Genomic DNA, 27,561 nt, shown 5'->3' on the forward strand with positions numbered 1-27,561 from the left:
AACCCTCTGATTTGTAGAAAAGCATACAAAATCCTTAACTCTGGCTTTAATCAACAGAAAATACAACAAAATATAAAGAGCTGCAAACTATTTTAATGCATAAAACATATTTATAGAAAAAAAAGATACTATATGAAATACATTTTTGTGAAGCTTTTTTTTTATCATAGAGAGGCTCAAAAATAAAATATTTATAAAAGATGCATAGATCAACTGAAGGTGCCCATACACGGAGCTGTGCGATAAGATGCGCACTCCCGCGCACATCCCATTGCACAGCACATAAAAGTGTGTGCTGCCTGTGCTTTTTGAACTAGATTGCATCGCATCTAGTTCAAAACGCACACTGCTTTAACCCATCGCATGTGTTATGAACTAGATGCGATGCAGTCCAGTTCAAAACGCAGTTTCGCTCCATGTATGGGCACAGGCAGCAAAAGAAAAACCAAATCGGATGTCTGGCATGTTAAAATGATTTGTTTTAATTTGAAATAAGGGGTATACAATGTAGTGAGAGAGTGCACCTTATGTGAAACACCAGTAGTGTGCAAATAATATTGACCATGGCACCAAAATTCATTTCTCCAGCTGAATTCCAATACACTTCTGAAGACTGGCAGTCCACCATTGTTATCTAGTCTGCTTTTTCATTCATAGGTTTGTCCAATGCATAGATACACAAAATATATAGCTCTATTGTAATGCATAGAAAATACTATGTGGTCAATTCCTGTGCAAAAAATAAAATAAAAAATAGAAAAAAATATCAAGGAAAATTGTCTAGAACACAGTGGTTCACCCTAGTGGGAGAAGCAGCCATTGGTACAAAACAAAAAATGATTGGAATCTTTAGTGTCCTTTTCAAGAAATCCAAAAATGCGGAGTCCAGATGCAGATTACGATGCACACTACAGTCAGACATAGAACATTTATTTTCTACTGCCGAGGCCGATATTGATATTAAAACTTAGTGTTTAAAATTAAATACAATAAAAATATGCCCGTCCAATAACCACAAACATTCCCTGTTCCTATATCTTAAATTGGTGAAAATAGTTACAATTATAAGTGACAAAAACCCTAACTTAAAATATATTGTTTTTCTTAATCTAGCTTTGTTCAATAGAGAAACAAACAAAAGTTGTTTTCACTTGAATAAACCCCCCCCCCAAAAAAAAATAATAATAAAAAAAAACCCACACACATTATTGTTACTTTTATGGACTAGCAGGCACTCATTTTCTCATATCTCAGTGATGTGCAGGTCACACAATGATGCACATCACAGAATATTCCAGTACCCCAATATTACATTGTCCTGATCACCCTTATGTGGGGCATGGGAAATGTGCCATGTTTGTGACTGCCAGTAATCACTAAAAATTGCCCCCATAAAATCTATATCCACTACATTATAAGCAATTAGTGTGTGACATTCTGAAATTGGACTAAAGGTTAATAATGGTCCATTATTTGTGCAGTTTATTTTGTTTTATAAAAGGTGGTCTTTGATAGACCAAAAAAAAAAGGATGTGGAACTCTGCAGTAAATTGAATACATGTATATAGAAATAAAAGTGTTAATAAATACACTTTAGAAGGATTACAACAAAGAGATTTACAAGGACAACTCTTTTCTTAGATCTATCTTGGGTATGGAACCTATGTTTCAGCTTTTTAGGTGCACAAGAACACTGCATTGCATCCATATAACAGATGGAGGACAACACTTTTCCAGTATACACTTGGATATTAAAATTTGGTACTTGTTTGGTTTCACGGCGGCAGCATGGCCACGCACTACTTCCGGGTTGCGCTCGCCACACTTTCTAAAAGAAATGCCATGCCAACGTGGATAGTTTATACCCCACTATCCACATTGGCATGGAGTTGCTTTTAGATAGTGCGGCGAGCATAGCAAGCTACCGAGCCCCACAAGGGGACACAGACCGGTAAGTAGCACATGGCCATGCTGCCGCCATAAAACTAAACAAGTGCCAAAATTTCAATTGTGAAACATATGCATTAAAATACACCTAAGTACAGTAAACCACATAACCATCTGTAACATTGTGTCCATTTATAGCAAACAATGGATAAAGGTTTTCTTCCAGCAGTCAATGAGGGCAAACATCATACATAAACCACTTTTTGGCAAATCTCTGGCATTTTCCAACTAAAACAAAATTGCAATGCATCCAACGAAAATATAAGGTTCCAAGTCTTTAGTCCTTAGAAGAATTGAAAAAGGTAAAATGCATAAAATTGCCTCTGTACAAAGTATATTCTTTTAGAATATTTTATTTAACTACAATAGTGTATAATCTTATTGTTTTGAAAGTCCAATGTATAACATTTATACCACTTGCACTTGCTGACCTATGCCTCACAATGTTTATCATAGAAATATGAAAGCAAGGGATATCAAACAATTTTTACAGTATATATTTATATTCCTATACGCCAATCTCGTCATCAAGGTCTTCATCAAATGTGTAACCCTGGCCAACTTCATCTTCATCATCCTCGTCATCATCATCATCATCAAGCTCTGCATGGTGCCGGATATGCAGACTGCCCTCACGTTGCCCTGAACTATCTGCAATACCTTCATAGATGGATCGTTTTTCTTCTTCACTGTCCTCTTCATCAATGGATCCATTTTTGTCTTGATTTTCTGAAGTTATACTTGAGTTATAGTCCAAGCCAGATTTTGTTGGCAGTGTATTGGGTAGACTATAATGGTTACTCTGTGGCTCTATAAAGGAGGAGGACTGTGTGTGTTTTTCATTAATTGTAGTACTTACAGAGGAAAACTTGAAGCCTAAATCACACTGGTCATCTGAATTGCTCCATTCAGAGTTGGGAGGATCTCTGTCCATTACACCTAAAACTTCATCCAGGATGGACGGGCCCAAGTCAAGGTGGAAGGACAAAATGGATTCAGCATGTTTCAACCCACAATCCCTTCCAGGTGATAGCCAGTCAAGTTGATCAGCATTTCCTCCTGCACAGCTGTTGTTCCATAAGCTGTCTTCTTTAGATGACACATTATTGACAGGGCTTGAAGAAACACTCCCTGCACCAGAGCCTATTCCGGACGACTGTGATCGTTGACTTAAAGAGTCTGCCATTTTACCTTCCTCCTGATCTCCTGTACCAGCCAGTTTTACGAGACCATTTTTCTTGGAAGTCGGCGCTTCTACTGGTGGAGGTGAGGAAGGACCATGATTACTAAGGAAGGAAGTGTCCCCAAATGCATCACCTCCTCTTCCAACATGCATAGTGTGTCTAAAATCGCCCAATGGGGCACTGATCATCTCTCGATCAATACGGGTTCGCTTCTTTGAGTGGGAACTGGACTGCTTGAGGATTGGCATCTTGGAAAGGAGTCTGCAAGTAAAAGCACAACATTAATAACTTGTAAAAAGATTTTCTGTTAGCATTAACGTTTTAATGAAAAGAATTGCATCATGCAATAGAAACCTTGATCAACCATGTTTTAATGCTTTCTAGCATTAATAATGATATAAGGATTTGATTTATTTTAGAATAAAATTTCAACCATACCATTTTTTACAGATTATTCTGATTACATCTAAATATATGTAGATAGACTAAACATATTAAAATAAACAAACAAAGTACACTCGGACAATTGAAATTGAAAATAAGAACGTAAATGCTGAATATTGCATGCCAAAGCTATAGAGCCTTTCCTGTAGTCACAGCAGAATTTAAAAAAAAGTGTTTAAAAAAACCAAAAACATTTGAATTTAACCAGCCTAGCCTACATAAATCATAATTCTAAAAAAATAATTGCAAGATAATGAAAAGATGTGTAATTGCTAGGAGTATTATTTCAAAATTACATATCCATTGATGCTTAATCCATCCGTATTACTTTAGGTCAGATGCTATTTATCAGAAACCGCTGGATGGCTTAACAGTGGCCATCCCTGGGTAAAAAAATTACAAACGGAGGCCACTGTGGTTTGTGGCTACACTAAAGCACATAAAACAAAAATGCTTGTTGAATGCACACAACAAACATTGGAGTTTGGATCTTGAGGTCAACAGTAAATAGGTCAGCCCCAAAAGGAGGACACTGGAAAAAGGCCGACAGGAGTCCATGTGGATGGTAAAGTATGACAAAGTCCCCAAAAAATAAGAAAATAAAAAATTGTGAAAAACGCATTACCTCCCTTTTAAGTGCCAACTATAGCCATGCCCTTTAGTCTAGATTGACCTTATGCAACAGTTCTTAAATGTGGATAAAATAAAAAAATTATGTAGCCCATATTACCTACTAGATCTATATATGCAAATATTGTATAAGGTAGATTGGTTCTGCAATACAGTGATTTTAAAATGTGTCAGCCAAAGGAAGAGACATAGGACAGGTACAATGGTTGACCACTAGGAGTATAAAAACTGAAGTTAATTAAAAAACATTTACTGCAAATGCAGAAAGGATACATACTCTTTAATAGCCTACTGTGCCTACATTAATACAAGCATAACCAGAAGTCTTATATACATAAATGGGACAAAGAGGTAGTGAGTCCCCTCCACTGGCGCCAAGAATAAAGAAATGGCTTCTCCCATGCAATACAGCGATATGTCAATTAACTCCAACAAATTCCTTACTGTGTACATAAGTAGTTAGAAAAAGGAGAGCAGAACCCTATAAAGTTATGACAGAATAAAATATTTGCTACAGTGCACTACATAGTACCTATTATACTGTAATTAGGTCTGCAGAATTCACCACTTTGAACATTAACTATTTGGGTTATAATTCCATTATCTTTTTCCCGATCTATAATCAGGAAAAAGATAATAGTTGGCTGTTTGTATACAAGTTGTGTAAGAGCAACATGTACAATCTGTTACATACAGTGTTCAATTTAAAAAAACACAAGTATGTTGCTCAGTACACACACGTCCCAAGCGCCAATCCTGCCACCTCAGAAAACTTCAAAGTGGTGCCTTAGGCCTTATGCTTATGATCAACCTGTTTTTATGGAGACAAATTACTGATGTCAGCTAATAGGAAGATGCGCTGTAAGCATGTAAACAATGAGGGTGGAACTGCTATTAAGAAGGTGTAACTAGAGTGTTGACTAGCTCTTCTGCTACTAATCTAATGCCAAATGAAACCAAGTGGCACAGACAGAACTTTTTCTAGCATTGCAGGACACCACATATTTAAACCATTGTCACTTGCAGCCAAACTAGCCCTGCTTCCTGGCTTTGGTGGGTCATTTGACTACGATGTGGGACATTATTTGAAGTACTCATGTTGACACTAGTTTCTCCTTGATAAAATGTCCAAGGTTTTAGTTTATGATTAATCTGCAATACATTTTTAAACCCACTGACAAGGCGAGTCTCTTTGTATTAATTTCATCATTTTGTATGTATGTATGTATGTATGTATGTATGTATGTATGTATGTATGTATGTATGTATGTATGTATGTATATATCTATCTATGGGGTGAATATGCCATAGAAGGTGGGCCCCAAATGAGAAATGAGCACTCTGTAAAAATAAAATAAAAATATTCCTTTATTCGAGGAGCACACAGGAGTTGTAGAGATATGTTCCAAAACCAAAACCGTGGACCTTTTTCAAGGAGAAACTGGTGTCAACATGAGTAACACCTCAGATCATTTACATTGGGTGGCCTGGAAATGTATTATCTTAATGTAATGGTATTTTGTCTGTAATGAGATTGTAAATTGTTTTACTACAGTGCGAATCACATCCTGAGAAAATTAAAAGCAAAATGTGTGTGTGTGTGTGTGTGTGTGTAGGTGTATTGTTATTGTGCATATACATCTGCAATGTACGGGATTAACAGATCACAGATTCTGATCAAAAATGGATTGGGCATGTTAAATCAGGTTTTTTAAAAGGTTTAATTTCACAGATCAATTTGGGTTCCAGATTGCTACTGTATGATAAAATTCAGCAGATTTGCAGATCATTTGTGCATACACACTGAGCGATTTTCCCAATGGCCAGCAATTTTCACAGGGGGTGGACAACTTTCCATTGCAGTATGCTATGGAAAGCCATCCTCCCCTCCGCTCATCTAGTGGTAATACCAGAAGATTAGCACTTGCCGCCGGCGATAATGCATCTGCGCTAATCACTCATCGCTGGCCCATACACTGGATGGCTTTTGAGCTGAAAGCAGCTCAACTGGTAAAACTGACAGTGTGTGTGGGCCTTAACTTTTAACCTTTTTTTTTTACATTGTGCCTTTCATAGATTTTGAGCTGCATAAGAAAATCTAAAATATGCATTGAAATGGCCTTTTTAAGTATGACTAGAGGGGGCCTTTAAAGGTTAAACAGGTTGACGCTATTAACATACGCTGAAAATGGCTCATTTATCATTGCCGCCGATGTAACCTCCTAAAATGAATCACCAGCATATTTTCAGATTATCTGATGTGACAAGCATACCTAAATATGTTCAGCATTCTGTAGGAATGCCAGAAAGGTCTCAGAGGTGATGCCAGTAACATAAGAAGGATGTGAAAGCAGAGTGACTAGTCCATGTACAGAGAGAGGGACACTTTTACAGACAGACCTGACATTTAAAAATAAATAAACTTTATTGCATATGACAAATCACACGGAGTGACATCATTCAATGTATCTGGTAATGTCACAAGTCTTAAACTGTATGAATCAGAGGCGATTATTTTAAAATCTGCAAGCATATTAGTATTCAAATGCTAATTTATTTAGATTTGCTTCATTTTTTGGGGGAGCAATCCGTCTCGCAGTTGAGGTGTGATGGTTAAATTTAAGATATACAGTAAACCTGTTTTGGCCCAGAAAAGTACATACTGTAGGCAGGCATCAGAACATTATTTAAGCATAACAAAAAAAAAAAAAAAAAACTTGCTACAGATAACTGAAGTTCCAGTAGAAAATAAACTTTATGCATCTCTTAAAATTTATTTGTAAAAGAGAGACACACGTCACATCTACTTGGATTTTAAATTGTTGCTGCAACCAAGTAGCTTAAGCCAACTACAGTAGCATCTACTCCACTAACATCTAACAGAGGCACGTGCCTACAGTATAGCACCAGTAGCAATATACAAATCCATGGTATTAGATTTAAAGACTAATCTAGTTGAAAAGGGGACAAGTAATTTTGTGGTACAGGTTGAGTATCCCGTATCCAAAATACTCGGGACCAGGAGAATTTTGGATAACGGATTATTCCGTATTTCGGAATATTTTAATATTTCAATTATGTCTTTTGAAGTATCTTGCATGTATGCTGTATAAACACATAAAATACACACAAATATATTTTATTTGTTCAAAAAACAAGGTTTCAAAACATGAAACAAAATTTGTGTACTATCTCAGATATTGAATTTGAATGCCAAGCAATCATTTTCTTGCACATATATAGTGCCAGTTACATACCATGTCCTCAGTAGGGCTGTTACAAATGTCCCCAGTGAGTTTTTAGCAAAAAAAAAAAAAAATGTCACTTTCTGGAATGTATGGTTTTCGGAATAATTCGGTTAACGGATACGGGATACTCAACCTGTATTTACACCGAGACCCTCATTGCAGTATCCATTTCTCTATGGTTACTTTGCCAATATGTCAAGGATACAGTTCTTATATTTATAGTTCTGCTCCCTGAATAACAGATACACGATTACATGCTTTGCTCTGCATTTGCATTTTAAAGATGTCCCTTTCTTTTTTTTATGTGAAGGGGCCACCCAATTGGAATGTCTGATACCCGACTGTTTGGACTCATAATAGTGCTGCATATTATATATGCATCCGTGTCTACCCCATATATTCAGAAGCTCTATAACCCCCCCAAACTAAATATTTAACAAATCCTGGCTGCAGCCGAGTGTCTGACACTTGAATAGGGAACAAAGCACCTTCTGTCTGGTTTTGGCTCATGAAATACAACTTCAGATGAGACCAGTCGCCCCTTTTCCGCTTTTCTCAGAAACTAGAAACAAAAAACCCTACCCCGGAAAATGGTGGCATAGCTGGACACACTTGTCTATTCTTTGTAATCGTGCAGAACTAGTAAATTAGGATTAAACTATGTTGGAATCTGACAAGCATCTCAGCAGGACTTGTCTGACTCATGTCACAATATTCGGAACCTTCATTTTCTTCCTCGATTTTGCTAAAATGAAAGGAATCACCAGCTTTTATGCTGTCCTGATCTGTAGGCCTTTCCATTTCTACTCTATAGTCAAGCCATTCTGACTGGGTGTGGTATGTGGGCCCTGGCAGTAGGGATTCCTAGAGTCGTTATACCTACATCTTAATCCTGACCGCTGTTACTCCAATAAGGCCGCGAGCGCAAAGTAGCAAGCCCTGAAATGTCGCTGTCATTAAACTTGCTAAGTTTTTCTGCTAACAAGTCTATGATTATATATACAGTATTATGCATACATACATACATACACACCAACATATATATCATATGTGTGAATAAAAAGCTGAACTCTTTTAAGAGCCCTTCCTTACTGTTTTTTTTAAATATGTGGTCAAGAAAGATAGGTCAATCATAGATAATGTGCTGAAAGCAAGTAAACAGAGCAGGCAACGAAACAGTTACAGTTTGTATGTGGCAAATGCTAGTGGGGTCATTGGAATCAGTAGGGTCTTTTCTTATTCCACTCTCATCCATATTCACAGTAATATATCTGCCTGCCAGCCAGTCTAATTTTATTTTATGAAAAGAAAAAGCACCTCTTCAAAAAACAGCGAATCGTCACCGGCACACTCGCGCAATGCACCCCTGGGACCGGAGATGTCGCTGAAGAGGATCCTGGAGGCCACCGTGGGACGAGGTAAGCATGTCCAGGAGGTCTGAGGGCAGGATGTACTAAACCTTTGCGGCACATCCTGACACACATCACAATGATACTAATCGCCTATGTGCTAACACACGCGATAAGTATTGCAAAGGACAGCTGTTCCGAACAGAGCTTCCCTTTGTGATGTAGGTGCTTATGGGTTGTGGCGGTCATGGAGGGTACTGGGTGGGATCTCATAGGCTTCTATAGGGTAATGCCAGCAAAATCTGATGTTACCCTCTGCAACAAAACTGGGCATTGCCGGGCTTAATACATATAGGAAATGCAACCAAAGCCGAAAATTAACTTTTGGCAGCATGTTCCCTACAGTACACTCCATGCAGAGTGGTATGTGAGTGGCAAATGTGCAGGTCTACAAGGCATGTGGGATCTGATAGGATGTATTACCAAAGAGGTAAGAAGAAGCAGTGCTGGTGAATTACACAAAAAACAGGAATTTCTGAATATGAGCAATGGAGGGTCATAATTCTAATTGTAAAGCACAATCAGTCCCTTTTTTGGTGGGAGTAATTAGGCACATGTTAGAAGTGCTCCATAATGTCATGGTTTTTAAATGGCACTGTAACGATTGGTATTATCTCACTGCTGGAGGTATTCTCAAGGGCGCCGAATGTTAGGGTCCAATTGTCCTGTGATGCAGATGTCACTGTGATGGCAATGCTAATGGTAAATTTCCGCTAGAGGAAGATCGAAGCACTGCATGGATGCCCATTTTCTGTCCTCATCGGAGTGCGGTGGTTGGAAGGAAATTGCAGCCAAATGTCATGTGACTTTCCTGTGACTATACATTGCTCTTATTCAGGAATTCCTGTTTTTATATGGGTATATTGAATACGAATCATTAAACTATACAGTGACTTTTTTTCAGACAACTCTTACATATTTTATTAACCCTTTGAGTGCCAAGTGAAGTTGTCAAAATAGGTTTCAAAATTGACAAGCAAAACATTTTTATTAATCATACTGACCTGTAATGTTTATCTTATAGAAAATATAACCCTTTACACAAAATAATACCGACGCTGGTATTTTGCGCATCTCTCACAGAGATTTTGTCACTCAAAGGGTTAAGTATTCAAATTCACCAGCGCTGCTTCTTACCTCTTGAGATTCTGTTGTTTAATGTGGGATCTGATGACTGATTGGGGCATTTCAGTATGTATGTGTGATTTGGGTGACAAGTCACTATGGAACCATTTTTGAATTACTGAATGGTACAGATGTACAGAGCCTTGAAAAGTGATAAAGTATCAGTCAATCAACCAGCTACTGTCATTTTTCAAATACAGGAGCTGATTGGCTGGTACTGGTACTTTTTAACTCTTTAAGTCATAGTACATTTGTTCCAATGGGGCAGATGTATTAAGCCTGGTGAAGAGATAAACTGGAGATAAAGTGGAAGGAGATAACGCACCAGCCAATCAGATCCCAACTGTCATATTTCAAACACAGCTGATTGGCTGGTGCGTTAACTCTTCCAAGTTATCTCCACTTTATCTCTTCTCCAGGCTTCATACATCTGCCCCAATGTGCAGCCATTTTAAAAGGTTGGAAGACAGGCTGTCCATAACTGATATATTGCATGTTCATTGTATAGAACTTTGAGTTTAAAATTGTTTTTATAAGCACAATCATTAACTTATATGCTAAGCGAATGTTTATGAAGTCTATAGAAGTTATGTTTATTTATTGGTGAGGTCTCTGCTAAATTTAAAGCACTCCATTATAGATCTTAGAACGGATTGCCACTGCAAATTAAGGTTTTACACTTGCCACAAAATCAAGGCAGAACATTGATCTTGGAATTTAGAACCTCTATAAATGCGCTCGATGCGTGTAGTCTAAACTAGAATGTAAGTGATGGACAGACATTTACACCCTTCCAGACAAGCCTTTGCTTCTATTGTAACACTGAGGAGCATAAACGCTCTGTAACACGTAAACTACAATAGGCTATATGGAAATTTCACGATCGGCTGTTAAGCTTTAACTAGAGCTGTCTATCAACACCTGTGCGCATGAGCCCTGGGGTAGCAGACAAATTCATATTATGGATTTGCAATAAGCTGACTATCAATTTGGGGATGCAAGTAAAATGCTAAATGTTTGGTACACTTATGTGGGAAAATACCATAAACAGGTTATACAAAATTCTAAAGGATCTTCAATTATCAGATTATTTGCAGACCAGTAGTCTTAAGACTGCTATAAATAGCATTGTATGCAAAGTCAGCTAGACATGAACGTTACAACAGGATCACTTACACAGAACTTTGCCATTTCCCCAATGCCAGAGACATGTGCACAGAGGCATTTAGACAGTGGTGACATCCCATGGAAGCCATCAAAACAGTTCTAACAGTTCTTATTAAAAGTGGTTGTGTTTTAACATACACATATATGAAATGGTTACCAAATGTATATAAAAATCAGATTTAAGAGTTTAAAAGTAAATTTTAAGCAATAGTCAATACAAAAAAAATAGGATACTTACAGGTCTCCAAAATGTTCAGTTAAACTGTTTCTCATCACATTTTTTTGATGCAACTATTTACTTATTCACTTATGCCCTCCATTGAAACACTACCACATGTGATGGGCAACAGTTATAAAAAGAAAGTCACATGGGGCATTAGAATCAATTCTTAGAAAAAGGAGTATTCCGCATAAATGTATGCGTATCTTCGAGTGTAACATTTTCTCACACTATGGCAGAGCAGACATCTCACAGTGTGCACACTTTGCTTTTAGATTTGACCTTACATTATCTTTGACAGCAAGCACTTAGATCTTCTACTAATTTGCCCTGGCCACTTATAAAGGCAGCTCACAACAGACGAATGAATCTGTGACCGAGAGCAGCTGAAACTTGTCAAGCGTGGCAGACCCTGGTAAGCCGTGTGCCACACATTATCACTGCGTGACTGTTCTAGAGTCTCGTCTAGTGTTCAACAGCTCCAGTGTCATTCTCCAAGATTGGCCATACCCGGTCAGCATGTTAAGTGACCCTTTCATCTACAAGTTGGATGTCTGTGGAGACACGTTTTGTGTATACATGTTGTGGACATTTCTATTGTTCAGGTACATTTTTATGAATGTCTCAATGTACCATTTGCAGCGGACATGAGCTAACATTCCATTGAGACACACCTCGAAACAACATTTTTTTGAAGAAAGATCATGCTATCAACATCAGGTAATATATAGATGTTTAAACAATGATGGCCCCAATTTCAAGTTTCAGAGGTCGGTAAAGCACTTTAATGAGAAAAAAAAAAAAAAAAAAATCACCCATCAGGATAATTGCAAAAGCGATGAAGTCAGTAGCTAGTGAGAACAAGTGAGGAACCTGCCAAATATATTCCCATTTCAGGACACCTGTGCCATAACAGTGATGAGACCTCCTGATGTTATTTGCTCTTTGAGCCCTGCAGATCAGCTGGTAAATCTCTTGAGACTTCAAAAGTAATATGGGATGAGGAAATGTATAACTTCTGACCTTCGGTCCTTCATCTGGATGCTACATGTTTAATCACATTGTATAGATCAGTTGTTCTCAATCTTGGTCCACAGTTCACCTCCCCTTTTTCTTTTCTGTACCCCTCCCCCATAAATCTATATGAATAAAAAAAATTCACAGGAAAACAAACTACATGGGGTCTTGAGGACTCAGTTTAACCCTTTGAGTGTTGATGTTGCTGTGAGAGCCTCAAAATTTTGGCTAAAAATGACAGTGTCGCTCACAGCGACTGGTCTTTTAGTATAAATACAAATACAGCCAAGTCAATTAATTGAAGATTTAGTTAAATATTGCACCGAAAAGAGAACAGTCGCTGTGAGTGAGGCTGGTATATTTAGTGGATATTTTGAGGATCTCTCACAGCAACTTTGGCATTCAAAGGGTTAAGATCCTGTGGTATATAGATGAATGAGCCTCACTTTAGGAAGTTACTATAAAACTTGAAGTGGAAGTTCATGTCTTTATAAATAGCATGTAAAAATGTTCCAATGCTAAAGTGCCAATTTGTGAGTGAGTCTTCCAGGGGAGCTCAAGGGCAATTTGGTGCAACTTGTCCTTGGGACAAGTCAGACTAGTGTATGGGGACCTTAAGAGCCGGCGACAGTGTGCTGTGAGGGCAGCAATGTGATATTGGCACAAAGTAGCAGTGTCGGGACAGTTTGCAGGGTGAGTCATGGCAGCTGCATGACACCACGCGCAGCCACCCAAAACATGGCAGTCCAGCACTATGACCTTGCAAGAAATCACAAAACTACAAGTGAACCTGAACAAGGCCCATAGTCTAATGCTCTTCTACTTTACAAACAGGTGATAGATTACGCTTGCTGAATTTAAAGCCTATTTATTACTTGTATTAAATATATAGAAAACCAAAATAGTAATAATAAAAATAAAAAAAAATCACGGGTGGGACATCTGTTCCTCATTTTGGAGCACATTCCTCATACATTACTCCTCTCTCCACTCCCACTATTAAATTCAGACTTAAAACTGGAACCATTTATATAAAAAGGAGCCCAAAGCCATTAATCTGTTTATACTGCCGTACAATGTATATTCCTGTTCATGCAGCTGTCATGCCCAGCACTCCACATGAAGAACCCATTGCTTATTCTATTAATGGTCATTAAGAGATTGTTGGAATATTATCTGCTTTTCTTTTTTACATTCACCCTTGAATATAAATTTACAGTTGCACTGGAACGAATGGATTTCTGCTCTTAAAGATGCTGCAAACTAGAATTACATTTGGGTAAACATTGTGAGCTCACAGCTAAATGAATATATTATGTCCTAAACTTTATGAAAAATAACAGTACAATCTGTCACTTAATTTATCTCCCACTTCTCTCCCTCCAACTGTTTGTTTCCAGTGTAGACAGCAGGATAATGTAGATCAAGCAGAGGCAGGTGAAAGCAGGAGAAATTGACACCAGAACCTGTTGAACAAGTTTATGATTCCTGCCGTGACTTATCTCTGACTTACAGTTTATTTCTAAGTTCACAAATAAAATCGGAGCGAGACGTCGGAATGGGGAGGAGTAGGGAAGGGGACGTGGTATAAGGGTTGTTCAATGCGTCATTCTTTTATTTGGCTGGAGGGTTTATCCGGACAACAGTAGGGATGACGAGACATAGATCCTCTCAAGCTTAGCATGTTTCTCATGAGTGAACTATTGTTTATAGTATTTATGACAATGGTGACAGTTCCCCTCCAGAACTATCCCATAGTATATAGCAACAATTAACACATTGAAAGCGACTTTATAATCAATGTCCTGCATGACTTAACAAATACAAATGAGAGGAGAAATGTTTTAGCCTCAGTGCAATGTACTTTCGATGGTACTTTCCGCACCCGCCTACCATGGTGACCACGGGTAACGGGGAAATAACCTGTTATATATGTAGCACACACATATTCCTCAGCGCTTTACAGAGAGAGTATTGTGCCATTTGCTTTCGTTGGAAACCACTAGGGGGGTAGCATTGATTAGGGCACTGGTCACTGTACCCTGTCCCGATCAATACAGTGGGAGTGTGGCCAATTTCGACGTAAATTGTAGTAGAATATATCAAAATAGATGAATTCAAAAATGAACTCTTATTTTATTTATTACCACTAATTTATATAGTGCATACATATTCCGCAGCGCTTTACCGAGAGTATTTGAACATTCACATCAGTCCCCCAGTGGAACTCACAATCAACATACCCTACCACATGTACACGTACACACTACCATTCTAGGGTTAAATTTGTTGAGAGCCAATTAACCTACCAGTAATTTTGGGATTGTGGGAGGAAACCCACACAAGTATGGGGATAATATACAAACTCTGCACAGTTAGGACCATGGTGGGAATCGAACCCATGACCTCAGGGCCGTAAGGCAGTAAGGGTGCCGGACGGGGTCCCAACAGTCATTTACCCGACATCGAGATCCCGACCGTTAAAACACTGATAGACGGGTTCCCAACGGCCACTCTCCCTCGTCCATGCCCGCAGTGTGGTGAGCCCGCAAGGGGCTTCGTTGCGTTCGCCATGCTGTCTGAGTACGGCCAGTACCACACCCAGGCAGTAATGCTAATAACATAGGTTAGTACATACGCAATCAGTAACAGATATACTAAGCATGTATGGTACATCCTGACACAAATTTTCCCAATACATCCTATTCTCAGCTATCCCCCCCCCCTAATATATAGTAGTGGATAATTTATCCAATATTCTTTTGGAGGTGTTCCTCTCTTCAATTGAATTGATTTGTTTTGCTATTGACAATGACAATATTTTAAAATAACGGTACTTGTGAGTTATCTGGGCTGCCGATTTTTTGATTGTATGCCTTAAGTTAAGGCATACAATCAGATGCGATGCGATATCGCATCGCATCGCATGCGACCATCGGATGCGATGACCCGATTTTTCCATAGGAATCAATGTTAAAATGGACTGAGTCCATTTTAACATGGAATTCAATGGGAAAAAGGGGTCCATTTCATACCCCTACTATCCAAGTGGGCATGGAGTTGGATATAAACCTGTGGCGAGCGTAGCGAGCCACCGTGCCCGAAGCGTGGCGAGCGAAGCGAGCCCCGCGAGGGGACGGTATTCTGTGTCCGCTCGCCACGCTTCGGGCTCGGTGGCTCGCTACGCTCGCCACAGGTTTATATCCAACTCCATGCCCACTTGGATAGTAGGGGTATGAAAAGGACCCCTTTTTCCCATTGAATTCCATGTTAAAATGGACTCAGTCCATTTTAACATTGATTCCTATGGAAAAATCGGGTCATCGCATCGCATCCGATGGTCGCATGCGATGCGATGCGATGTGCCCGATCCGACCCGATTTAGAAATCGGCAGCCCGGATAACTCACAAGTACCAAAATAACAAATATTGTTCCATCATTAAATTGCTAGCGAATACCTAAATATCTGCTTTCTACATGTCTCATCATCCTGAAATACAGCCACCCCACCCCATAGCATTCTCATTTCAATGCCATCACCATTTTATATAATGTATACGAGGACAGTAAAACGGAAAAAAAAAATTGTTATAAGTTTGACATAATTGGACAGCAGCTGCCGCAGCCAATCTGATCCCTAGATTCATACATTTAAGAATCTGTAACCATATACTTTTCAAACAATAAATTATCCCTTAAATATGGCTTGCTGAAATGTACCTTCAGTAAGCCATCTGTAGCCAATTTACTGAAAGCAAAACAATGGCCTAGAAAGTGACATGTATAATGTAGTAGCTATTTAAGTAAAAAATTTACTTGACTGTACAAAACAGAAGACGCTATCATTTACCATCCTCGGATTACGCCTGTCAGGTATCAGTAGGAGTCAGTGCCCGCCAAAGGACCCATACAGTCGAACAAATATGACACTTGCAGCCTCATGGTACAAGACTTAGCACCAGATTACTTTGCTTCTAGTTATACCCCTTTTACACCAAAATCCCTGGTCGGACCCTGGTCTTTGAACACGGAAGTTTCCAGGGTCGGACCCTGCTTCATACCCCATTTACACAGCACTTCAACCTGGGTCTGCACCATTTACACTGAAGCTGGGTCAGCCCTGCTTTTCCCTATGGATGACATTAAAAATGACAATTTTAGGACTGATAAACTGCCAGCCAACCTTCCCTCAATGATTTAAATAAAAATTAAAAGACATGACAAGTTAGCATTGAAAAATGTTGGTTGGTTTATTTAGCAAAATATTTTGTCAAAAAGTTATATTCAGTGATGAAGCGCACATAGCGGTATAAAAGTGCAGCATCACCCATGTGCTCCCCAGTCCTCTGCCCCTGCAGCAGCAGTCAGTTGGTCGACCTAGAGATGGTCGACAGTCATTAGGTCGACACCACTAGGTCGACATACTGCAAGGTCCAAATGGGACAAGGTCAACAGGTCATTAGGTCGGCATAGGATTTTTCACTGTTTAATGAGCCGACATATACCGACAGGCGGTATTTCATGCCCTAATATCCACTAGGGCAGTGATGGCTAACCTTGACACTCCAGCTGTTATTGAACTACACATCCCAGCATGCCCTGCTACAGTTTTACTATTTGGCCATGCTAAAACTGATGCAGGGCATGCTGGGATGTGTAGTTCAACAACAGCTGGAGTGTCAAGGTTAGCCATCTTTGCACTGGGGAATTGTGGGAGAATAAAATAGTGTGCCGAGTGCATGGACACTTAAAACTATGTCGACATTCGGGTAAAAAAAAAAAAACAGTGAAAAACCTCATGTTGACCTTTTGACTGTCAACCTAGACCATGTCGACCTAATGCTTGTGTCGACATGATGACCTGTCGATCTTATCCCATGTCGACCTTACAGTATGTCGACCTTATGACTGTCGACAATCTTTAGGTCGACCATACAATCAATACCCCTACCCCAGCCCCCCCAAAACAAACATAAATGATTTCTGTAGGTAGAGTATATATCCCTTAAAAAATGGAGTCACTGGAGTGGGAGGCACATCACGCACCCTCCTCCTTTAAGCTCTTGGTCCCACTACTGCATCTTAGTGCCAGATAGGGTTGTGGCAGGTCCACCTGTGGAGTGACAGGTAGCAGCCTGTGTGCACTGTCCGCACGGGTTGCTGTCTTCTGCTGCTGCAATGCACTGTGGAACGCATGGTACTGACTTACGGAAAGGCGTCCCATGCTTCTGGTATCCTTTCAGCACTACCCAGATGTCCCGACCTGGGTTTGACCATTTACACAGCTCACGACCCAGGTCCGACCAGTGTTCAACCCTGGTCAGGACCTGGGTAGGAGACCAGTGTCAATGGACCTGGGTTGGTCCCATTTACACCAACACTGACCTGGGTCCGACCTGGGTTTTTCGTTGGTGTAAAAGGGGTATAAAATAGAAACATGAACACCAACAAAACATCAATAAACACTTAAGGCCCATACACACTAGACAATATTGGTCACAATAAAAGGATTTCTAAACGATATTGTTGACAATATCGCCTAGTGTGCACGCTCCTAGCGTGTATGCTCCCATGCGTCATTAATGACCCCTTCCCTCATCCAGCAGAGGGAGGTCATCGTTAACGAAGGCCAAGCCAAGGCCGATTGCAGGAAAGCACAACGGGCTTCTGCTGGAAGTGGGGAAGCAGTGAATTCCAGAAATGGAGTCCTGCGATGGACCCGTAGAGCATGCTAAACATTTCCGGCCATGTGAATGTGATGACATGGCCGGAGACAGTGTGGCATTAAACATGACAACGATTGGATGGACTTTCAATGTGTACAGGTGCTGCACGGACTTTCATAGGATGGGGAATCCTAATTGGATACTGGGGGTATTTAAGGACTAAACTGAATACATTTGAGTACATGCCTTGATAAAGACCTTAGCATATAGGTTGAAACGCGCATGCTACTGTACAGGTGATTGACTACAAAGAGGCGTTTCCCATTTGGAGTGGGACCGTGGTGACCCTACCCGGGATGCTACCTGGTGATACAATCTACCCAAGACTTTTTTTGAACTGAGTCTATTTTCAGTTCCAACATCTATGGTAAACACACACTTTGCACTCATTTTGCCTAAAAACACTTTTATACAAAGTTTTATTGAATTCCTGTGCATGTTTAAATTGTATTGCATTAAACTGTATTGCACTATGTATCCTTTGTGTTGATTCCCCCTATGTATTGAACCATAGCTGAGTGGCTGAAGGGGCACAGAAAGTGCGGTACACCCTAATACCTAAGAGGAGAGTAATTATTAATACAGTGCCGGCGAAGGGATCTTCATCATTCTTTTTTCTCTTTCCGATGCCTGCCCCCACGCCGGCAATGTCAGTGGCAGGGGGACATCATTATATGTGTTTTTGCCTTTATGTGACTGCTTCACAAATTATCACCACTGTAGAAGATAATAGGAAAAATAAGTGATTGGTAAAGAAAAAAAAAAAGATGGTTAATAATAACAATAAAAAGTTCAAATTGTATTTTTGGTAATTGTTTGCTGAATGTATGTTATTGGCAGTTTCAGCGTGTGTGCAAAAACACCAATACTATCTTATTTATACAGTGATGGCCAAAATATAGTAATACTGTAGCAGGGCATTCTGGGATTTGTAGTTCAACACCACCTGGAGTGTCAAGGTAAGCCATCACTGTCCTAGTAAATCTGTGGGAGGCATCTCAGGCAATAAGCAGTCAGAGCCTTAGGGGTCCATATATCAGGGTGAGTCCCCGGTTCAATCACTGCCTACATTTTGCAAATCTCACAGTGAAAATCATCAACTCAGCATTTCCGACCAAAATGGGATTGGGGTCTGAGATTTTTAGCACTATGGGGGGGATGTTCTAACATCCGCACCCCAGCTCCGTCCCCCTTCGCATTCATAATTATCGCATATGCACTTCGTGTTCACTCTAGGATGGAGACCGGGCAGGGCACCGGGGGCGGACCGGGCCACAGCTGGGGGGCGGCCCCGGGCCGCTGGTGTCATCAAAGGGGCGTGCCCGGGCCACCGGCGTCATCAAAGGGGCGTGCCCGGGCCGCCAGTGTCATCAAAGGGGGTGGGACCGGCCCCTCCGAAGCCACTATACTGCCGGGGAAGCACCGGGCGACGCTGGGCTTCCCCGTGAGGCTGTTTTAGCGGGGCGCTGCGAGAGGGGCAGGGTGCATTTTGCCCTTTAAAAATCGGGTAGGGCGCAGCGCCCCGCTAAAACAGCCTAGCGGGAACACTATGCACTAACATATGCGATAATTATGGCAAAGGACAGCTCTTGCGGTGAGTCAGCGGCTCTCCCCTCCCTGCACCCGGAAGAGGATGATAGCGCAGAGAGAACAGAACTGTGCTGCCTGGACACAGGTGAGGGGTGTCGTGCGGCGCGGCGGTGAGTCGCGCAAGAAGCCCATAGGCTTCTATGGGGCATTGCCAGATTTTTCTGGCGATGCCCCCGTCACAATAACCCGGCGGTAAAAACCTGATAACATTTTTAATTTCACATTTTTAGTTTATAGAATATACCCCTATGTGTTTTTCTCCTGCCCCAGTAGAGCTTACAATCTATATTCCCTACCACATGCACACACACACACACACACACACATTTTTGTTGGAAGCCAATTAGCATACCAGTATATTTTTGGTTTGTGGGAGGAAACCGGAGTACCCAGAGTAAACCCACGCAAGCATGGGGAGACTATACAAACTCCACGCAGTTAGGGCCATTGTAGGGATTGAACCCATGACCTCAGCACTGTGAGGCAGTAATGCTAACCATTACACCGTCCGTGCTTTTTATATCAATTTGTGCCTTTAAACCATGATATACTGAATTACATTTAAACATAACCTTATTTCCTTACCTACCCTGGCATCAATATCCTTATGAAGCCGTTATGGCCCACATCCGCTAGTGGGAGGTACCGCAAGTAGTACCTCGCATGGGGTAACCCGTCAACTCACCTGGCAGCTGGATCGTATACGATACATAATGAAGGGTATTCTGACTGACTCGCAAAGCTGCGAAGTGCGCAACATTGCGAGTCAACTAAACGCCACCCGCAACCTGCACAAATAGCCACCCCCCTCGCATGGCAAATATCCCCGCACACAAATGAATGTTTTGCATAAACATCCATTCACAGCTTTGCCGACCATCGAATGGGGCCGCAATCATTTGATGGTTGCTGACCATCAAATGACTTCTAAATCGCATGGGCAAATGATCATGAAAATGCTGGGCGTTCCCATGGACGTGACCCATGCCCGCGGCCCCACGCCCCCGCTGCGCTATGCGAACGGGCTGGCGACTATACACGTCACCACATCTGTTCACAAACGAAGCAAAACATCGCTGCCTAGTGCGAACGCGCAGGGGAGCATACCAACCAGAATGACCTCCTATATGCGGTCTTTTTTCATAAGGGGCCTGATTCTGGTTCACTTGCATGGAAAAAAAAACATGTGCACTGCAGGGGGAGCAGATGTAACGTGCAGAGTTAGATTTGAATGGGGTTTATACTTTAACATTGATATTAATATTGCAGTGTAAAAATAATGCAGCCAGTATTTACTTTAGCATAAAAATTAGAAAGAGAATTTGTTTTTGCAAGTGAACCAGAATCAGGACCAAGATGCATCGTATGCGATCCCAGGAAGGGCTACGATAAGTAGTCATGGCAACCAGTCTGATCTGCGATTGCGAGGCGCATGGGAACACGCCTCACTTTGCAAGAAAAGTACCTGCGATATGACACTTTATGAAAAGTGCCCTTATTGCACTAGTAAATGGCAGCCTTTAGTCAGCTCTGCTCAAAGGGACTCTTTGATTAAGTAATTCTTTTCTTTCTTGTTCCTCCTTTCCATCATACAGAGCATATCTTCTAGATAAAGGGCTTCCAGATAAATGATTCAGCCTGGTACACAGATGTAGCCAAGCTAATCTTACCTGCAACACGGGTGCATAGGCACTCGTGCTGCACAGAGCCGCGGGTGCGGCTTGGTATGTTAGGCTGCAGCTAAGCATGCCGTACATGCACACACAGCATAGTTGCTGGCCCACTTGCACAGTAATTTATGACATGAACAAGACACTTGTGGCAAAAAGGTGGCTACAGCTAAGTGAGGTTATGTCAGCTTGTATAAAGTCTGCATAAAACTGTTGACATACTAACATGTTGACAGTGGCTATTTTGACATTTACTATGTTATGTTGCCATGAATAACTGCTCCCCTACTCAGTAGTGTCTCCAGCATATAACCTTCCAGGTTCCATCACAGATGTCTGAGGAGAGGTGAGTTCCGGTGAGTGTTGTTCCCCTACACCTAATCTTCACCTTAACCCATCCCATAGTAAATTTACCCCCCCCCCCCCCCACGAACCTAACACTTTGGCGATGATGAACCCTAACCGCCAGCATTCTGAGGATGTTCTTGTGGTACCTGACCCACAGCACATGGTGCCTGTACCACAGCACAATACCATGAACTCTGGCATCACCCAGAGAGGGTTTTGTTTATGATTAGATACTGATATAGCGCAAATTCTCTGCAGCACTTTACAGAGAACAAATTGCCATTCACATGCCCAGTCCCTGCCCCAGTGGAGCTAACAATCTATACACGCACACACATTCACACTGGGATTAAATCTGTCAGGAGCCAATTAATCTACTAGTATACTTTTGGATTGTGGGAGTAAAACTGAGTCCCCAAAAGGAGACCCACAGAAGCGCAGGGAGAATCAAACCCATGACCTCAGTGATGTAAGTCAGTGATGCTAACCATTACATTGTCTGCGCTGGCTGGACCACAATGACGGATTCCACACTGTTCCCACAGTGGCCACCTGCATCTCTCACTGGGAACCATTCCTTCAAGAAAAAGTAGGGGTGCATGGTATAAATTGAGGAAAATCCATGTCCTTTCGCATAGGTAGATGCCAGGAGGTAGGTAATCATTGCAGCTTACACTTTAAAGATAATTAATAAAAATGTCCAGCTGTCTCAATACAGGCTACTTAAGTTATTTTCTCCATTAAGGGTGCTGCAATTGAATTTGAAAAGGAAAAAAGTTCCCACCTCTATAACACAAGCATCCCGGATTGCATTTCCTTATCACCAACAGTTCACTCCCCCCACCATATGGCAGTCACACCCCCTGTTAATCTGGTTCCCATGGAGGGAGCTCTGCATTAATTTGATTACTGTAAGTGGTAGAATAATGATGATAGACAATGGCTTCTTTCTCATGTTCTGGTGTAACTGAAACGTAAAAAGCCAGATGGCAAAGATTTCACTGTGACATTTTGAGAATAACATTCCCCGCTTTCAAGTTTAATAAGAACTCTGCACAGAACTATTACCCTGGGTCGCATCCTGTGAGCAATAACTCAGCGAGCAGCTATGTTTACATGATACACTCTGACAACTAGCTTAACTATGGGATTTGTTTATGAGGAAAGCTATAGCAGCAATACACCTCCAGCTGACCACAGCACGGAATGAGGAGACATATTCCCTCCCAGAACATGTAAAAAAAAAAAAAAAAAAAATTATAATTGAAATATATGCTCTGTGTAGAATAGGAACAGAGTCTTCAAAATACATCATTGACTTTGGGATCATTGATCTCTATAGTCAACAGATTTACTGTGCTTAGCAGCTTTGGGTAAAAACATAAGGGAAGATGGAGTGGCGTCTATAATTGCTCATGTATTGCATGCTCCTCCGATTATGACAAAAATCGCTGGTCGTTGGTGCACAATGCGCCATGCACCAGCAATGTCTAGTCAAAATGAGGTAGAGACAGAATGAGACAGAATAGCGTGCAATTTTCAGCCAAAATCGCTGGTCGGTTTTAAGCCAAACTCGATCAGCTTCCAAATCGCACCGTGTGCCAAATACAGACTCATTTCTGTGCCTAATCCATTGCCATCTACATGCATAGTGTCATAAGCATCGTCATTACTAGCGAGCACAACAGTTATCCATCTGCAAACAGGCAGCAATACTGCCTCACAGCACTAAAGTCCTGGGTTCCATTCCCACCATGGCCCTAACTGTGCGGAATGTGTATATTCTCCCCGTACTTGCGTGGGTTTCCTCCGGGTACTCCGGTTTCCTCCAACAATCCAAAAATATACTAGTAGGTTAATTGGTTCCCAACAATGTCTGCGTGCGTGTGCATATGTGAGTGTTCAAATATTCTCTGTAAAGCGCTGCGGAATACGTGGGCGCTTTATAAAGAAACTGTTAAATAATAAACAACCGGAATTATTTGAATGTACAACCCACAATTATGTGAACGTCCGCCCTGGCTGTTTCCTAGATAATATTGGTCGACAGGACATGTGTCAACACATGAAAAAGGTTCACATGTTTAAATGGTCAAAACCAGCAATAGGTCGACATGAATTTTAGGTTTTTTTTTTTTTTAAAGGACTGGTTTCATACTTTACCATCCAAGTGGACAGAGTTAGATTATATGGCTGCTTACACCAAGAGGATGCACCATAGCACCGCTGTGCGAACACGGGGAGCGAATGGACAAGAATAAGGTCCTCAATGTATTATACCCATCTAATGCAAGTTCAATATGAGAACCAACACACTGATGGTATGGATTTGGTGAATATTTGCATATTTTATTGGCATTCCCTTATAAAAGCTCAAAGTTTTTCAGAAACACTGTAACGACTGTAATACAAATATCCAATTACTATCAGTATTTTCATAATGTGGTCCAGGAAAGAAACAAATCTCCCTTCTCATGTATTACACAATACACAAAAGGACCAGAATCTAGACATCATCAATTATTACCAATATTAATTTTTACATGTGATCAAGGAAGGAAACGTCTCCATTTGTTAGGTGTTACGCAATATATGCAAAACGATTGTAATCTAGACACCTTGTTCAGAATTCCAAAACCTAAAGCACATAGCTATGGAGATTAGTACACTCCCTTTTCGTAGCATGTCACTTGTCATGATCACAGCAATAACGATTAACTATCTCAGCAAGATTGCATAAGCAAAGGGAAAAATGGGCTGGAGTAGAGCTGCTTGCAAGCAGATAGATTGTAGATTAGATAGGTAACTTCTGAGAGGCCACATGGTGTACAATAAACTAGTACATAAAGGCTACTGCTGCCTATACTCTGCATGCTGTTAGTTATAAAGTAACTATGCCAGAGAACACTGGCTTTCTGTATCAGTGGCAAACGCAGGATTTTCAGAAGGGGGTTTCCAGAGGGGCGGAGCAAAGCACAGAGATGGACACTTAGGTGACCCAGTATATGCCGGGTCAGTTAAAGTATTATAGATAGACCAAATGTATATAAATAATAATAAAAAATATATATATATATATATATATATATATATATACACACACACACATATATACATACATATATATATATATATATACATACAGGGGCGTCAACAGCAGTGTAGACCCCTGGGCATAGCAATGTATTGGGGCCACTACTGATCCTCCAGCGGTAGGGGTGGGGGAAGCTTTGATGTCCCCCGGGTGGTAGGGGGTATTATATCAACTGCTTAGCATGTAGGGCCTGGATCAGTAATTTCCATTAATTACCCCTTTACTGCACAGATGGTGGGAGATGGGGTGGGAGAAGGGGGCACTGGGCTGAATGAAGGGGCCCTGATACATAACTTCCAGGGTGGTAGAGGATGTTTAATATGCAGAGGAGGGGTGTATAGTGGAGTGGGCATATTATTCATTATTTTCTGGTGGGAGGACAGCTTGCTTGACTGCAGATATCTCCAGTTCCCAGAAATACATTTATTAGATTGTAATGGATTTAAAAACAAGAGAATCCCACCTACTAATGGTACTGGGGACTAGGGGATCAGAGTTCAGGAGGCCGAGCAATCTGCCAACGAGAATATAAAACTACATACCAGGTGTGTGTAGCTGGAGTAGTAACCAGCTGCTGGAAGGCTGATATCTCTGGTTCTGGGAATAGTAGAGACAAGCTACTAGTGTCCATCAATGGTAGAGAAAGTCCCAGCTTTTGGAATATACCCTCAGAGAAACTCTGAGTCAGACAGAACCTGAAATATCTGACTCGGAAGAGCAATTAACAGGCTTGGATGGGGACCACTGCTTTGAAGTCAGATATCTCCGGTTCCCAAGGGCCGATTTTTAAAATTCTTGTACCCATGGAAAGAGGGGACCCTCAGCTTTCAGCCTAGGGCCCTTAGACTCCTGGGGGGGTTTCTGGGTACCCAGAAACCCCCCCTGCGTGCGCTACTGTGTATGTATGTATGTATGTATGTATTCACAGAAGCACATCAATCAACCATTTCTGTTGGCAGAAACTGACACCCACTCCTCACCATAAGAGACCCACTACAATAGATGCCCATGTGTGATCCCCTCCAGGATAGAACTAGGCTGCCTGGAGCTAATTAGGACACAATAAAACCGCACAGGGACACATGTTGCACAATTTAAGCCATTGAAGCTAATACTATTACCAGCTTTACAGCAGCAGCAGTCAGTCCCCAGCCCCACACTTCCCGTGCTCTCCCAGTCTGACTCCCTGCGCCGGGCCCCAGCGGGCTCCAAGAGCCCCCCTGACTGAGCCACAATATCCAGCACAGCAGCACGCGGGACTGCCCTGCTCCCATACATTATTTATTACAGGAACTGATCCTTCTCTCCTTTGGGCGCCCCACCAGCCCTTCTCTTACAAACCGCATGCGTTAACTCTCCTCTTCCCAATGTATTAAAAGATCAACTCACCTTCCCTAAGGGGTTATTATCTCAAATCAGGTTATTTTTCCACCCAAGACTCCAGTTCTCCGTTTTGTAATCCAAGGTCCCCCCCGAAAAAAGTGGCAAATAACAGGGGGTGGGTATTCCAGTGCTCTCTCTCTCTGCAGCTCCCCTCCTGTGCAAGCTGCCTGCTGTGCTGTGTGTCCCGGGCAGCAGTGGTGTAGTAGTGTGTCGTAGTAGTGTGTCTGTCACTGGATCAGCCAGCAGCGAGTGTATCAGCCGGCAGTGAGTGTAGCACTGGATCAGCCAGCAGAGGCGCCTACTACTGCTATCGCTTTCCCTCCTGATCCTGGGCGGGGGCTTCAAGAAGTCTCTCTATGGGCTGGAAAGATAACTCTTTTACTACAGCTTTCTTACATGAAACAATAGTCAGGAAATCTAATCAGACACATTAAACTGGATAGAATGTAATCCACCCCCAAAACCATTGTCTGATATGAAAACAATACCAATGCTCACCAATAAAAATGCCAATTATTTAAAGACTGCTACTAAACATACATCTGGCAAATACATATTTGTATAGTCTGGTAATATGACTACTATTACTGCTGATGATAATAATAATAATAATAATAATAATAATAATAATAATAATAATAATTACCAATAAAATAAATTATTTTGCTGACACGTTTTCTATATAGCAAACTCCTTTTATCAGCATTGCCTTTGTGTTCTTTTGACTTTGCATAGTTGATGTGATAACGTACCTGACAGTCACTTAAGGGTCAGAGTCCATCCTAATGGCACCTTTGCCACTGTTCCTGCACTGTGAATGTGTCACTACCAAGGTGTGGAAAGTTAATGCAATCCTCACTGTATGGAGTGAGCTGCACTCTGTCCTCCTCCCCCTTCCTGCCCAGGACAACAGGAGAGGGTTAAAGAGGCGGGGTGACGTCACACATCCCGAAAGTTTCCCAACTTTAGCTGGCAATGTGTGTCTGAGACTAAACTCAGCCATACAGTCAATGGCAGTATCCAGCAAGACTCACAAACAACTGTCTGTTTGTGCTTCTGTATGGGTTGCATAACTGGAGAATGATTTGCACGTCAAAAAATGTCTGTAAATTCAGATGGAAAAATAATAGAAGTATAGAGGAAATGATAGAAATTCCTAAATGGGTTTGTCGACCCTTGCCCTCCAGACCATTGTTGGAATTTCCTGAAACTGTTTTTAGAGTAATTTCTTCCAGATTGAGAGATCTGCATTGTGATGTGTGCCTTGAGGTTTTATAGCAGAAAGTCTTTTTCACAGGGCTTAGAAAAATCTAGCCAGTTAGAAAGCTACATTGTGCTAAATGAACCCCAAATGATGT

At 41.2% G+C, this 27,561-nt stretch overlaps 1 protein-coding gene across 3 annotated transcripts; it reads right to left on the reverse strand.

Annotated features, from left to right (window-relative positions):
• CDC42EP5 (CDC42 effector protein 5) lies at window positions 1-27,098 on the reverse strand. 3 transcript variants are annotated; one of them, XM_083162695.1, is made up of 3 exons: window positions 26,956-27,098; window positions 26,210-26,564; window positions 1-3,392 (listed from the first exon to the last, which is right to left on the reverse strand). In XM_083162695.1, the coding sequence occupies exon 3, from the start codon at window positions 3,377-3,379 to the stop codon at window positions 2,456-2,458; it is 924 nt and encodes a 307-aa protein (XP_083018821.1). In that variant the 5' UTR covers window positions 3,380-3,392; window positions 26,210-26,564; window positions 26,956-27,098; the 3' UTR covers window positions 1-2,455. The 3 variants fall into 3 exon arrangements, with proteins under 3 accessions (XP_083018821.1, XP_083018822.1, XP_083018823.1); XM_083162696.1 differs by lacking the exon at window positions 26,956-27,098 and adding an exon at window positions 26,850-26,865; XM_083162697.1 differs by lacking the exon at window positions 26,210-26,564.
• Between the last annotated feature and the right edge of the window lie 463 nt (window positions 27,099-27,561).

The sequence above is a fragment of the Crinia signifera genome, chromosome 19 (genome assembly GCF_055691185.1).
Source record: "Crinia signifera chromosome 19, ASM5569118v1, whole genome shotgun sequence".
In the NCBI taxonomy this organism is placed as follows: Eukaryota; Metazoa; Chordata; class Amphibia; order Anura; family Myobatrachidae; genus Crinia; species Crinia signifera.

What these genes read in the sequence shown, in the direction of transcription:
- CDC42EP5 (XM_083162697.1), bottom strand. Translation starts at nt 3,379, where the DNA reads ATGCCAATCCTCAAGCAGTCCAGTTCCCACTCAAAGAAGCGAACCCGT.